Source organism: Rhopalosiphum padi, chromosome 4 (genome assembly GCF_020882245.1).
Source record: "Rhopalosiphum padi isolate XX-2018 chromosome 4, ASM2088224v1, whole genome shotgun sequence".
Lineage (NCBI taxonomy): Eukaryota > Metazoa > Arthropoda > Insecta > Hemiptera > Aphididae > Rhopalosiphum > Rhopalosiphum padi.
In genome coordinates, this window is record NC_083600.1 from 25590034 (window position 1) to 25606811 (window position 16778).

A 16778-nucleotide genomic window follows, 5' to 3' on the forward strand; every position below is an offset into this window, starting at 1 on the left:
ACCATTACTTAACAAAACCGATTTCTGCAGGTCTTATCAATTTGAAAAAACTCAATTTGAATAGCACTAAAGCGACGGTCCGATCGGTGGACGTATTGAAAAAAAAACTACCGGGCTTACACGAAGTAGACGTCAGATACTCATTTGCCTGGTAAAAGGTATTTTTTTGTTATATTATATTATAATGTGTTTAAAATAAAATGGTTCTTATTATTTTTTATTTTTGTTGACAATCTGCCTGATAAACACATTTACACGCAACTATAATAATATATAATAACAAAACTACATTAATATATTTAATATTATTATATAACTGTTTTACTCTTCGAGTATAAAAAGACTGTGGCCCTGTTTTTTTTTATTTTTTTTTTTTTATATGTATAAATATATATACATTATTATACTTTTACCTTTGTTTATAATAATATTATAAAATAAGTAAACTTTAAGGCGATGTATAATAATCGTTTATTTAATATTTTGTTAAAAAGAATTAAGTAAGTAATGCTTAAGTGACATCGCATTTGAGAGACGATACCACAACGTTATATTATCTATAGTCGTGCCTTTTTTCATTAAATTGCTAATTATATAGCGTATAAGTATATAATATTATTATATTACTCGTATTAAATTTTACTTATAGAAACGCTCAAAAAATTTCAATTTCCATTACGATTTTATTCTATTCTTAGATAGTCGAATATTGTGTTACAACATTTGTTTATAATTTTTTGTTTATTACAATTTTTTATCGTACAATATTCGTATACATGTGTAATGAGTAATGACGAATTTCGACGAACAAAACACTTTCACGGCGGGTTGTTTGTATTTAGATTCTGTTTTTTACGTACCATAAGTATTATATTGAAACTAATATACACGGAATATTAATTATGTGTATGTTAAAATAATACGAAATTTTTACACTAAAGGGTACGAACTGTGAGGGTAAAGAATAACTAAAACGATTACACCAGGTAAATTTATTATTACCTGTGTCATAAAATGTAAGTACTTAGCTAAAATATTATAAATTAACTACAGTATAATATATATATAATATTATAATCATTATTATTATTATTATTATTATTATTATTTATTATTATTATTATTATTATAGCTATTATCCTTGATTTTTTTTTTATTATTATTATTATTATTATTATTATCATTGTTATTATTATAATAAATTATTATTGTCTGCTGTATTGAAGCATAAAATATTTATTATAATTCGTAGACTCACGTACATTATTATGTTGAAATAACTTGTATCATGTAAAATCTACGATTAATCTCTATAGTGCTAAACTAATTAGTACATATCGCTATGTTGTTTTTCTTCTTAAATGTATACTTTTTTTGTATCATCCACGACGTATAGAATATAAGTGTAAACATTCAAAATTAATTTATATAAATCTAATATCAATATAAAAAAAACATCTACATGATTTTGAAATTATTTTGTTCGCCTTTATTTGGGTTATACTATTATCCACCATATTTTTCTGTATCACGTTTAAAAATCCACGTTATGGTTATTTAAATGAATACTTTTAACAAGCAATAGGCTAGGGAAAAAATATTGCAATGTTTATATCTATATGTCATTATACATACATAGATATATTGTTTATGCATAAACAATCGATACTCGAAGTCGTATAATATAGGAATGACAATTAATAAATATATAAACCAAAATCATCCTGCAGGTACGCGTAACAATTCTTCTTTTTTATGATTTAAAAAATTAAAAATTGTTATTAATCACATTTTTCTAGTTAAATCAAATGAATTAACAAAAAACAAATACATTTTTGTGACACTCCAAACAATTGTACACAAATTAATATTGGTTTGACTTAAATATTTTGATTTTATCTTTTATAAGATGTTGGTTATTTCTTATATGTACCTACTCGTACATATTTCTACATAAGTAGACTATTTTACGACAGCTGCTATTCTATCAACATGTACTGGTATTCGGTGTAATTTAAATTATAATCTTATTTGTTTGTGTCATTCAAATAAGTAGGTACCTATAATATAATATACACAGTTAAGTATAGTGTGAATGCAAAGGGTATATAATTACTTTTCTTTCACACGAGTATACAAGGGTCTTTCAATGCATACGAATATCATTAATATCAAAGTAAAACTTTTGTTGTAAAGAAACCTTTGTGATTCTGATAGTCAATTATTTTTGTTTGCACGCTATAATAGAATAAATTATATTGGTTAAATATTATAAAATATCACTAAATTGGTGTTCTTGAACTCTCAAAGATTGAAGACTATTATATTATGTGTTTGTATTTATAAAAAAAACTGGCTTAACGGGTTCAACTCAAAACCAACTCGATTTAAATAATATTTATACTTTTATTACAAGTAAAAATGAAAAACTGTAGTTCGACGGTTTAAGTTTGAATCTAATATTTATGGAGAAAATTACTTGCAGATTGCAGTTACGTAGTATAATATAACATGTTAAGTTTCTACTGTATACCTATTATACTTGTCCAACTTTTATATTATCTACTTAATATAAATAATAAACATTACAATAATATACAAATTGATAAAATATTAATAGTTAGTACCCGATATCAATAAGTTGATTTTACATTGCATATTACATTATTAATTTTAATAATAGCTTTTAATCATATAGTGTATATTAAAATCAATCGCTTTATTTATTAATTAATAAACTATTGATGTCACTTTCAAGAATCGAAAATAATATACTAGCATTTTCTATACCCATATATATATTTTTATACGGCATATTTAAAAATATTTATATTGGCAATTTTTGAGTTGTTAATGAATGTTTGAAATTGTTTCAAGACAAGATTTCTTTTATATTTTTTTATAGTTATTTAATAATATCATATATGTATAGAAGCACAATTTGTTTGTATGGATTTGAAGCTCAAAACTTTAATATTGATATAATTGGATAATTTTATGTAAACGGATATATAAATATTAAAAATATTAATTGTAAAGACTTAAAACTTGTCATCTTATGTTTATTAAAATTTATTCAAAAATTAATGTTTTAAATATTTAGACTAGTTTTAAACTATTTATATCACGGACTTGTTCATTCGATTAAATGGTATATCAAAATTGACATAAAATTAACAATCATAACATAGGATATATAGTATAATGAATTTTTAATTTGTAATAATTAGTAGAATATACAGTGTATACACGATATTTTTTAAACATTTAGTTTATCCTACCGTATTACTAATTGAAAAATAACTTACTATATTAATATTTATAACAGATTAATTAAAAAAATATGCTTAGTAATAGAGGCTGGAACATATTATTTCCGCTTTGAATCATATTTTTTGTACAGTGATTTACAATTCAATTCAAAATTAACACATCCATCTTTTAAATTATGAGGTACACTCACATCTCACATTAACTATACAGCAAAACGAGTTCCCTGATTTTTTATTCCCTGTAGTTGTTATGTGATTTTTTTGTACGAGTATGGTATTTATATATTTAGCCAAAGTGTTATAGGGACTTGTGTTAACGTTGGTTTTTATTATCTGCAAGTCAATCTTATGCACATGCAATAATCTTTACCTACCTATAATAATGAATCACTGATGCATCGGAACAACGTTGTGGATCGCCGAGGCTGAGACTAAATCTTCAAAACATTAATCTCGACTGAACAGTTATTCGTATGATTATATTTCGATCGTCAGTAAATTCCTTGAGTCATGGTATTTATCCGGTCTACAACAAGTCGCTTCACCGAAGGTCATTTATAGTTGCATTCCGTGTGTAACAATACAGTGATTGGAAACAAATTTTCAAGTGCAGGTTTGACAAAAATTAACAGTAAAAAAAAGTATTTTTGTAAGATTTTAAGGTTTATATATTTAAATATATATAGAATCGTGGACAAAAAGTTCGGGGACAAAATGTCCATAGACAAAAAGTCCGATTTAAAAAAAGTTGGAAAAAAAGTCCAGATTCAGTTTTTATAGTCGACAAAAAGTTCAAAAATTAATATTTATTTTAAATATTTAAAAATTTAAAAATGTTTGTACACATACGTATTCTATTATTATATTTACATATAACTAACAAAAATATAATGGAAATCTACTATAGTTAGGTATCTATAGTAATAACAAATTTATATTTTTTTATTATATATTGTGAACTATTTTTTTTAGTTTTAGTTTAGTTAACGTGTTTATAAATAAAATAAAATTCATGGTTTGTTGAAATGTATTTAGTTACAAATATATTTTGATATTGTTGTTCCTAATATATCGTGTGATTGTATGTTAATATTTTTAAATACATGTATCTATGTACCTATTAAAATTAATTGAAATTAATAACAAATTATATAGTTATAAATGAAAATAAGAAAATCGAAAAAAAATGTAATAATATAATGTGTATAATATTAATATATAGTAGGTATCTACAAACATTTTTAAATTTTTAAAATAAATATTAATTATATAAAATATTTTGTATTCTTAGTGTCTTAGTGAATTAAATAAATACAAATTATCCACTAAATGATTTATAGTAAATAATAGTTCTCATTTGAAAACAGAAGTTTATACCACTACAGGACACTTCTTATTTAGTACGAAAAAATTCAAGAATATTAAAATATGGTTTTTAAATATATTTAAACTTAAAAGTTTCAAAAATTAGAATTTAAAATTCACTATTCAAGAAAAAAAAGCATGCCTATTGCCCATAAATCACTTGAAATATATTATTATATAGCCATATAGTTATATAAAAAAATAGTTGTTTTATTATGATTTATGAATATAAAAACAATTTCATTGTATAAACAAATCGCATGAAGATTTCAATACAATTACAAAATAAATATTGTTGATATTTGGCTATTTAGAGACATCGTATGGGTAACTAATATCTATATATATATATGATAAACATAGGTTTATCGACATACATGTATACAAACTGATTTACCATGCACACTCGTATGTAACGTGATCTATATAAATCTAATATAATACGGTACCTATTTACCGATTAGCCACACGGTTTATGTATTAAACGCCTATAGTATATCGATCGAGACGTATCAAACTCAAATAATTGCGACTAAATTATTATATAGAGGTTTCGGTCCACTGAAGTATAAGGATTGTATAGTGTTCAGTTTTCTTCATCCGTATTGTACAATTTATATTATTATATAAATTATCTATGAATTTCCGAAACAACAATGGTAGATCCGTCATAATAATGTAAACGGTATAAAAATATGTATAATATAATATAATATACAAATCTGCAATGACATCTTGAAAATATGTGTCGTCAAAGCGTATAAATCTAACGGCATTTGAATCGGATGATTCGGATGTGTTTAAAGAAATGCCTGAATATTATTCTATAGGTATTGTACAGGTTGTATCGCTGTTGTAGTATGTATCCTAGATTTGTAACCGAATTCGATTCGATTTCTGTTCCGATTCATAGCATCGAAAAACTTTTTATCGAATTCTATTGTGTCGCGGGTGTTTAATAATTATAATTATATTGTCGATCTAATTTTTAAATGAGGAGTTTTTTTTTTTATTATACGACTATACATAGTTTGTATCTGTCTGAAACATTATTGATATTTCAAAATGGTATTATAAATGGGATTACGACCAGATTTTAAGATTATTTAAAATTAATTCTTTACTTAATTCAAAATTCAAAATTCATAATAATTCAGGGGATAATTTAATGAATATTTTAATTGTTTTTATGATTTTCTGGCGACCATGACCTGTTTTAGTATTATCTATACAGCACACACGTAATATTGAATGATGACTCATAGTCTAGCTACTGTAATAATAGTATACTGATACTTTCTTAATTATGTAATTTTGAATGATTGGATTTCTTTTTAAACAAGATGTATTTCCGTCATTAAAAGAGTTAATATCTAATAATCTAATAAACTAATAGGTATCTACTAGTAAATTCATAAAATTATGATGGTTATTTCTATTTTTCGAATAATTTTTTTTTAAGATATTCAATGTATTTATTTAATATATGACTAAAGACTGCATTAAATAACAATCGATCAAACAAATGTAAATTCTAAAATTAATAATTAAAGTTTAAAGCCATAATTTATTGTTACTACAAGCATTTTGTAATGAATACAAAAGATAAATTAAATTAATAAAAAATATGTAATATGTAATTGAATTTAAAACAGATATTTAAACAATGATAGTATATGAATATATGATCATACAATTTACTAGAATATGACTAAAATGTATCGTTAATTACAATATTAACTAGGCAGTCATTCTTAACAGTGACTATCATCGATGTTCTTCAAAATCACATACTTACCATTCATAATTTTTGATAGTTTAATACCATACATTTTTTATATTATTATGATTAAAAATGTTATTTATTTTACATTTATCTAAAAAAAAAAAAAAAAATAAACAAATAAAATCATTTTAAGTGCTTATATAAAGTATAAGTTGTTTTAAAAGAGTTAAAATATTTTAAAATCTTTACCATGTTAAAAAAATACTCTTTTAAATATTTGGAAAATATTTTAAATATTTACAGTCATTCAATTACAAATAATAATAATAATAATAAAAATGTATAACTTCGTCAAAAACTAGCGATGCGTACATATTCCAGTTTTTCGATATTTTCTTGTAATTTTTTCCTGATTATGTACGTAAAAAAAACTTCTACTTTTGATCACCCATCATGTATGTACAACTATGAACTATATATAGTTAAATACTATTGGTATAAAACTATAAATTGAGAAAAATGTAATTTCTTTATGAATATTATATAAAATGATTTGTTGATTGACACCGCTGTATTATTTCGATTCCGTTGTATTATTGAACCTTATATATTTTATAATATAATATAATGCATAAAAGTATACATTATAACTTGGTTATACTTTGCGAGTATACGTAGTAAGAACTATATATATTGTATATGTATTGTATAGGCTTACAATACATTATACACCTTTGTGAGTTGTGAGGTCAACAACATGTGATTAGCACCTGTCAAAAGACACGTCCCTACGTAAAAAAATTCTCCTCGATAAGGTTTTTTAGTCAGGTCTGAGTGTCTGACTATTGTCAATTAAACTATATGATTGTGGTAATGTTCAGATGAATTTAAGTGAAAAAAATCTAAATGATTCTCTAATCATTATATATTTTAGAATTGTATTCATGCTGACCGTTTTGATTAATTTTTATAGCCATCCAAAGTGTATAACTATACTATATATTTATATATTATATATATTATCATTGTTCGCATTCATATATAATAAATACGCCGAGGAATTTCAAAGAGTCGTTTTACGTATAAGTATACCTACAACTTATTCATTATATATATATATATATAGATACGCGTATAGTCATATGCTTTTGGCATACTTGCGTACACTAACAACGCACGCGCATATACATGTATACAATATATAAATGAATATGTCTGCTTGGTTTTTTTTTTTATGAGGGAGTGTGAGAGAGAGAGGCATATTTATCAGTTAGTTTGCTATAACCATCATCTGCCGGACGGTCTATGGATAGACTACTGCTGTCGGAGTGCGGTTGGGTAACGGAGGGGAAAACCGTTTCGAGTTTCACATCACCGCCGCGCACACAGTGTCAGTGACTTCAACGCCCGGCTCAGTTTCTGGCTGTCTTTCTATGACGGTATACCGCGTGCGCGCTTGAGTTTCCGTTACCCGCTCAGTACATGATAATAATAATATCTCGGTGATTTTTTTTTTATTATTTACTATTGATTTATATACATTTTTTTTTTATTATTTTAATAAAAATAACAACAAAGAACATAAGTTCAACCGATTGGCCCAGTTCCTTTTTTTACTCGCACGGTCCTTTTGTTGACATTGTTTTTTGTTTGTCTACAAACAAATTAATAATTTTAATATTAATTATTGTTTGTAAATTCAAGTTTTGTGTAGTGCGTGTATGTGTGCGTGTGCTTACGTATATTTTGTTTGAAAATATACGTGTATAAAACGTCGCGGACGGTGTGATCAACACAAAAATGTGATTTAGTGTCATTACAACACGATGTGGAGGAGTAATTTTAAAATGACCATGCTACTGCTGCTTGTTATCACCATAATAGGTAAATCATTTTTATATTTTTAAATTTTGTATATTTTATCTACATATAATACGAATTTGACCTTGACATGATGACAGTAAAATGTGTTAAACTAAAACTGTGTTCTCCGAGTTAGTTCCTTTTTAAAAAATTACAATTTTTTAAATATTGTATTTTTATAAAAATATATTAATTTATAGATAGTTTATAAATGACGATATGAAATCTACTACAATAACTTACAAAATGTTCTGTTCGTTTGATATCACAATTTTTTTTTTTTTTTAATATTATTTGTTCTTTTAGTTATTGGTTAACTATAGATTTGTTTGTAAAGGAACACAATATAATTTAGAATCGTAATTGAGAGTTAGTACTCCTAATATATATGCTATACATAGGGTAACATGCGTCTATACCATATTATCAAATAAATATACAAGTATATATAGGTACATTCGAATGACCTTACTCAAATTCTTCCCTCGTGTGACGAGTAAAATGATTATAAATATCACCACACAAAATCAAAACGAAAGCGAAGAAAATATAATATTATAAGTCAGGCTAGATGACCACGTATAAATGCATATTATAATATGTCAAACTATATTTTGTATTCAATGATAGTATATTGTTTGTTATATGCATATGATACATATATATTATACGGTGGACGAAATTGATTGAACACGGTGATGGGAGAAACCGAATAATATAATCCATGGTTTAGATATAATAGTTACATAACAATGTACACGAATATAATAGCGGCCATGCGATAATATAATACTTATAATATGTAATATATTATTTATGTATAATATACAATATAACAGGTACTGTATGAGAAAATCGATATATATGCATTTTTTGTTATTATAATATACATTGCATTGGGTGACAGTTCATTCCACACATAGTGTCATAGTATAACATAACTGACCATCATCTATGTGTAATAGATGACTTATGCTATATATAATATAGTTTTAGATACAATAATGTTATGTGTAACGACGTAAACAGTTGGCTAAACGACACAGAGACGGATTCGCGGAATCGCAGCAATTCTCGGTTGAGTTTTTAAAATCTGTGTGAGTGTGTACGTATGTCTGTGTGTATAGTATACAGAACAAATTACACATCGAGTGAGAAGACGTGTCAACGAACGCGTAGAGAATTTTTATGAAAAACCCGCGACGGCCGCACCAGAATCCGGTACATTGGTTTCCGGTGTTTTACTACGGTCAAAACGCAATGGCCGCCGCTTACACCGTCGATGGTCGTTCATACGTAAATAATAATAATATTATTAAATTACCAAGAGCACCGTGACCCGCGCTCACCGTCGCCGTACCTTTTGTTCTCTACAACGTAAGAGAAAGTGAATTCTGTCGGGTATAATATACTATTATAATATATTGTGTATGTGTATAAGATCGTCATCGAAATTTCCATGCGCTCATACGGAACTCTCCAGCCCGGCGTTTGTATATATGTATTTGTCTAAATACGATTTCGACGTTTACGTAACGTCCTTCGAACGACCGAGCGCTGCCGTCTAGAACGGCCAACAACAGTCTCCGTCATTCGGTCGAGGTCCTGTGTCTGTAAACATACAGGATGATTCACAAACATGCTCAAGCACATTTTTTCCCTTCAATAAATCATTTATTCATATCCTGATTTTTAGAATTTTGAAATATTCTTAAAGACCGTATTTTTGTGTCTCGTAATGATATAAACTTTTATTTTTCAAATGAAATACCCACTTTTTACTGCTAATTTTTAGTGTATATTTATATATATAGTTATTTTAACGTTCTTGAGATATTTATACTATAAGGATAATACTCTTTGATTTTACAAAAATATACAATATATATATTTGCATCCAGTATTTACTATGATCGAGATATTTTTACAAATAATAAATGTTAATGAATTAATACTAATTAATAAAACTTTCAAAGCACCATAAATCCCAAATACTTTAAATTTGCTATCATAGATCTGCGTGATATACAATATTAAATAACTTAAAATCTAGTCGTTCAAATGTTGACGTGTCAAAATGTTCAGAAAAGTAATCTGTTAAATAATTTACAATAAAAAAGATGATTCTTGTTTGAATAATAAAAAAGTTTCTTAAATAGTAGAAAAATCTCATGAATTTGAAAATATATGGTCTTTGAGTATATTTTAAAATGTCAAAAATCCGATTTTAAATAACTGCGTTATTGAAGAAAAAAAGATGACGAGCAAACTTGATGACTCATCCTGTATATACACATGACACTTTTACATAGGATGACATGTAATAAATGTAAATGAAAGTACTTAAAGCTATCATCGAATGATCTTATTGTATATAAAAAATTGAAAAATCGATAAGAATTTTTATTTCTTTTTTATTTTAACCTGATTATTTTATCAAATTACGAAGTTGTCTTTGTGATCAGAAAGTATAAATGTATTTACTTACTAAACTGGCTTAAGAATTCATCATGGACAAAGGAATTTAACTATAGCAGTATATCAATTGAATGATGTAAAGTGCACAAATGAAAAATCGAGTATTCGTAAATGCGGACATTTGAAAGATTCTATTCACTAATTACTTTTACTGAATAAAAAAACAAATATATATAATAACAAGCTCTTTTTTTAATTTAAGGTAAATAATGGCCAACCAAGTAAGCAACATTATTTTAATCGAAAATTCGTTAAAAAGTTTTTTATTATCATAATTTTTCATTTCGTCATAATAAAATACAACATTAACACACTATAGGCGGCTGACTAAACTATGTGTTCTGCAGTCTATTTATATATTTTATGTAAACAAAATAATGTATAATAATACATCTACCGAAAACTAACATAATATTGTATGAATTGGCCAATATATAATAACAATGACTGTACGTTATTTTATCCATAATATTTTCGTGGTAATCAATCGCGAAATCGTTGTAATTAATGCGTACGATAGTATATACTCATTGAATTAATTGTTCCGGAATAAAAATCGGTCACTAGATATAAATATGAACAAAAAATAACTAAAAAAAATATCGAATAAATTAAAATTATTATATATAAAGCGATTTTATAATGTTACCAAGATATTGGTTGTAATACATATTATGCACACTATATTATAATATATTATACAATATGGTTTTAAAATATATAAGTAAAAAAAAAACACGTATAAATATATTATAAAATAAATGTTACTTTATAACATAAATATTGAAAAATTATTAAAATATACCGCTGTATAAATGTAATAAAAAAATACATATTTACAGTAAGAAATAATTTTTAAACATCAATAAATAGAATAATTAATTTTTGGATGTAAAAACGTCTAAATGTGTTGTCCATAATCTAAGGTGAGACTTTTAGGAATATAGGCGTCAGAAAAAATTTAATTTGTCAACTAAGTGTACAAATTATTAACTATATCTTCTTTTTATTGTTGAGGATTTGTAATCAGTATAATTACTAATTAAATGTAAGCGTATTCGTACAGACGTATGTCGATTGAACCAAATACCAATTATCATTGTTGCAATCAGTTTTTTTTTTCTACAAGTCTTGAAATACAGTAATTTGTAGTCACACCAAAATGATTTTTTTATAGTACTTACCTACCTATTAATTAATTCAATAAACGTTTACTTCGTTTATTGACCCTTTAATGGTAAATAAATCGTCATATTTAATCTTTTTTAATTGTAATTACAAATATATATAAATATTTTAAAAATATAATACATTATCATGTTCTTACGTATTATGTTTATTTAACACGACAAAATGTTACAGTATGTTGTAATTGATATAAAATAAAATCAAATTCTATAGGATTTTTACAGTGAACAGTTAGTCTGGTGAATAATGTAAGTGTGACATGGCAATGTATTCTTTATTTACGAGGTAAACATTTTACAATATTCTACGATATTGATACAAAATGATGAACATTTTTGAGTAGAACATGCATTATTTCGTCCATAACATTCATAATAATTTTACAATACTTATAAGTATATATATATTTTTTACAAATGGAAGTATATCGAAATTTGAGTTAATTGTAAAACAGCCGTGAATAAAATATAAATGAAAATCTTCGCGTTATTTGCAGCTGTCGTGTGTATATTTGTTTGGTATTCAAATGTTTGCGTATATATATGAATAGTATATTATACTATTATATACATATAAACTTTAGTATTGTCATATTATGTTTTTATTCACAAATAAAATACTATATTTCCAATAAATAAATATTATTATAGGTTGGTTATACTTAATATATAGGTAATATAAAATATACTACAATGGTTTTTATTCGTTTTCTACTTATAAAATAGTCATTAAATAGAATTATTTTTGGCGGAACAACGTAGACGGACTATATCATAATTCACCGTGAAACGGCTTAATAGCAATAGTATATATATAAAATATATGAAAAAAAGAGACTTTCATCCTCATTTCAATAAACAATAAGAATAATATGCGAAAAATAATAATATTTCGTACATCGTAATTAGATCTTATATAGCGCGCAACGTTGACCAAGTGCACCGATCTCCCTGATATTATATGTATAAATAATATAATATATATATATATATATAATCTAGTCATAAATCCATGCACTTGTCACGCATAATAATATATATATATATATTATAGGTAGAAAGAGGAATTTATGACTTTTAGCATACTTTCTTTTCCCTGCTTTACACGCAACTTGGTGTTCATAAAATAATCATACCACCGGTAAACTATAGCCGTTCAACCGTACACTGTAGTACAGAGTGAGAAAAATATCAAAAACTTTAACGACTAATTATTTTGTTACCAGTTTCGTCAAATTCGACAGACTAGGTTTTCGAGCCCACGTCTCGAAGCCGAATAATATGTGCGTACAAATACCATTTATTGAATTAGATTTTAGAGTTTTTATTCACGGGTTGAGTAGTTCCTCCAGTTTATATATTTTTTTCTATACTGATAAACCATAATAATAATATTCTACACTTTACACATGGCTCGGGCCTATTGAAACAGACGTCGTATCAGCTGTAGCCAACTCCAAGTAGCGGACAAGCCGACAATAATATTGTATTATAAACTGCAATGGCCAACATATAAGAAGTAGTCGCGGGACCATCTCCACATACCATACAGCATAGTATAATTTAATATTATCATCATGGCGGGTGCAGCTGCATAACGGTGGTTGGGTAACCACGATCGAATATTATTATATTTATCGTATAATATTCGTGTGCGTCGATATCCGGCACAGTTCGTGCAAGAATAATCGCTTCCGCCGCAACGCTGCCATGCGTATATAATATTGTAGCCGACAATAACATGGTTTGCCTACACGTACTTATACTATTATTTTCTAAATCGATTTTTGTGTATTTTCAAAAACAAAAATGTTAATTATATAATATATTTGTAAACTTAAATTCTCCCCGCAGAAATCCCTGCAGGGACATCAAAAACAAATCTGGCTTAGATATATCCTAAATTTATCTCACTGATTGTTACTGAATGCTTACTCAATTTAATTATTTTTAAAATGGTCAAAGTAAATGTTTAAAAGTGAATAAATATCGAATTGGACAATTAATAATTTTTTTTTACATTTAATAAACCATTACCTACTTTAATTTATATGATAATCGGAATATAATGGACAATATTTTTGGTGGAGTAGCTTCGTAGCTATGATATATACACCCGTTATCAATTCACTCCACTTGACGAAGCTTAAAGTCCTAAATAAAAATGTACTCTTTTGGCATTCCATCATCTACTCGAAAACTTTATACTCAAATTTTCATTTTCAAAAACGTAGTGAAGCAAACCTCGAATCACGTTAAAACGTGTAGGTATTTCGACAAAAAAAAGAATATACCGTGTAATCACTATTTTATCACTGTGTGTATTCAGTTTTAACCTAACTTATAGGTTATAGTGTGGACGCTGTTGTGCTCCAGCATGACAATACTGACTCGGTCTACCTATATTGGCTATAATATTACACGGCAGATTACGCCCGGCATGGGAATTCCTATTGCGTGCGACTTACACGATATGTTATGTACGGACATGTACCTATACATAATATAATACGTTTAATATTACTACTACGACGACACGTGTAAGTACGGACAATGGTCAGAGGAGGCGGCGGAACGATGACGATGCGATGACCGCCGCGTATGCTGCGTGGCGCCCGTAATTGCATTTCCTTCTACAACAACAACAACAATAATAATATATTAATAATAATAATAATAATAATATCATCTTTTCGTTATGCGATGGTATATTGGATACATAGGTACGCGTTTGCCCGGACGGACACCCGCGTGTCGTTGAACCGGCGGACGACTTGTCGGCCGAGGAGACATTGTGCCGAGTGACGAGACGATGATATTGCCTATATTGTTACTATTTTCGTTATTGTTATATTATTGGCGACGGACAGTGTCCCGATGTGTACTGTTTGACAACCGTAAAACAGTGCTGCGGTGCGATTCTCTCACGAACTTGCCTGTAGAATATATATACTACTTTTACATTGTAAATACACTAATACACTATTCGTGTACGGGACGGCCGCATCCGCCGCGTCGTGTCTCGTGTCGCTCCGTGTACAATAAATAATATAATATAATATATATAGGTACGCGCTCACGCAGTAATGTCTCTTGGTGTCTTTGTCGTAACGACGGCATTACGGTACAACTGTAATAGTATACGTCTACGACGATTTCTGATTTCGGACACGTCAAACTGTGTGTGTGTGTGTGTGTACACGCGCGATGATGTTGTAATCCGCTGTTATTATTATTATTATATATACGAACCGTTTTCGTCGAGCGACCAATGTTTACCGTTTTAAAACGATGCTCTATTTGCAGCAGATGCAGAAAGAAGATAATAATATATATTTATACCTATAACGCCAACTCGTTCGCAGTTCACCGACTTTGGTAAAATTTCTGCAGACACCCCTTTTGATTGACTATATAAACTGATTGACTGTACATACGTCGTGTGTGTGCTAAGAGTAGCGATAATACGACTGACGAGTCTACGTGAAAATCACGAAAGTGAGAATCCCTGTTGATAAATAATAATTTTTCTTGTCTCAAAACTGAATTCCATTTATTTCTACAATATTTAAATTTGATGTTCTATTAGCATTTACTATTTAGTATAGTTTAGTCAATATGCCAATATCTCTTATAAATAATACCGATAAAAAAAGCGAACTAATATATATATATTATTCGTTATACAATAGTATGGTGTATACTGCAGTTGTTTGCGTATAGCATTACACGAACAGCGTGTAAAATAATTAAAGTATTAGTTTTTATTTACCCACAACAATGACGTCTGAATGACATCCGCAATACCTAATATTTTTCAATTATATTTAGGTATAATTATTTTTGTCTCACGTTAATAATGTGTTCACTTTATAACGTTATATCTACCTATAATTGTTATTATGATATCTTTAATGATGACATATTCTTTAATTAATTATTTTTTTAATCTATACATTCACTTTCTATTTATAAGGGTACGAAAATAATAAATTAATAATTATTATGATTATTATCTTATATGTTACAAAATATGAGATAGAGAGAGAACTAAATTGTATTCTTATCAATATAACAACATTATAGTATATATATGTTAATATTTTAATATTTATAATGAATTAAGCACATGCAAGTTAATCATAAGTAGGATAATTATTATAATCTAGTTATACATTATTAAAATCTTAAAATAATTTTTTTTATTTATATAAAAATGTTCTTTTATTATTTTTAGTAAGATAATAGATATGTAAACTTCAATGTACGTTTGTAAATTATATTTTATATTCAAAGTTCTACATTCACGTAAAATATTTACTCGTGTCTCTTATAACTCAGGTAGCTTGATTAAATATCAAACTCAGGTAGCTTTGAAAATTGCTCATTAGAACCAATAAGTGAATGCACCTAACAGTATACGCTTAGATACAAAAGTCTTGAGAATACTAATTATTTGTATAACTGTACTAGCATCGTCAAGATTATAAACATCGTTATGTACTCTATTGTTTATTATACTAATATATTAACAATCATATTTAATTACGAGAATATACCGGTTGAAGTTTTGTTACAAATTAACTAATTTTAGAATATAGAACCCTCAAATATTTTAAGCTAAAAATTTGAAATAATATTGAGGTTACAAAGTATATCCATCGGTAAACTGCAAGTTATTTAAATTTGTACAAAATTAATTTTAGTTATAAATAGGTAATTTATATACTCATAACGTGGTGGTTTGTTAGAGCATATATAATTTGAATAAACACTGAATCGTATCAATATGTCTTGTATAAGTAAGAATTATACTTGTAAGTATACGTTTATAGACAAAACTATTATAACTCGAACTTTTCAACGATATAGATGGAAAGAACATTT

General features: G+C 26.9%; 2 protein-coding genes across 3 annotated transcripts in view; both read left to right on the forward strand.

Moving 5' to 3' along the window:
* LOC132929867 (C-Maf-inducing protein-like) overlaps positions 1-1466 on the forward strand; it is a 36302-nt gene extending 34836 nt beyond the window's left edge. For both annotated transcript variants that reach the window (XM_060995484.1, XM_060995485.1), the window contains exon 15: positions 31-1466. In XM_060995484.1, the coding sequence (XP_060851467.1) occupies positions 31-155 (125 nt within the window). In that variant the 3' untranslated portion in view covers positions 156-1466. The remainder of the gene's footprint in view (positions 1-30) is intronic.
* A 6249-nt stretch (positions 1467-7715) lies between these two features.
* The window catches only part of LOC132928469 (protein piccolo), a 38063-nt gene continuing 29000 nt past the window's right edge, over positions 7716-16778 (forward strand). Inside the window, exon 1 of the mRNA XM_060993159.1 lies at positions 7716-8247. Within this exon, the coding sequence (XP_060849142.1) occupies positions 8190-8247 (58 nt within the window). The 5' untranslated portion in view covers positions 7716-8189. The remainder of the gene's footprint in view (positions 8248-16778) is intronic.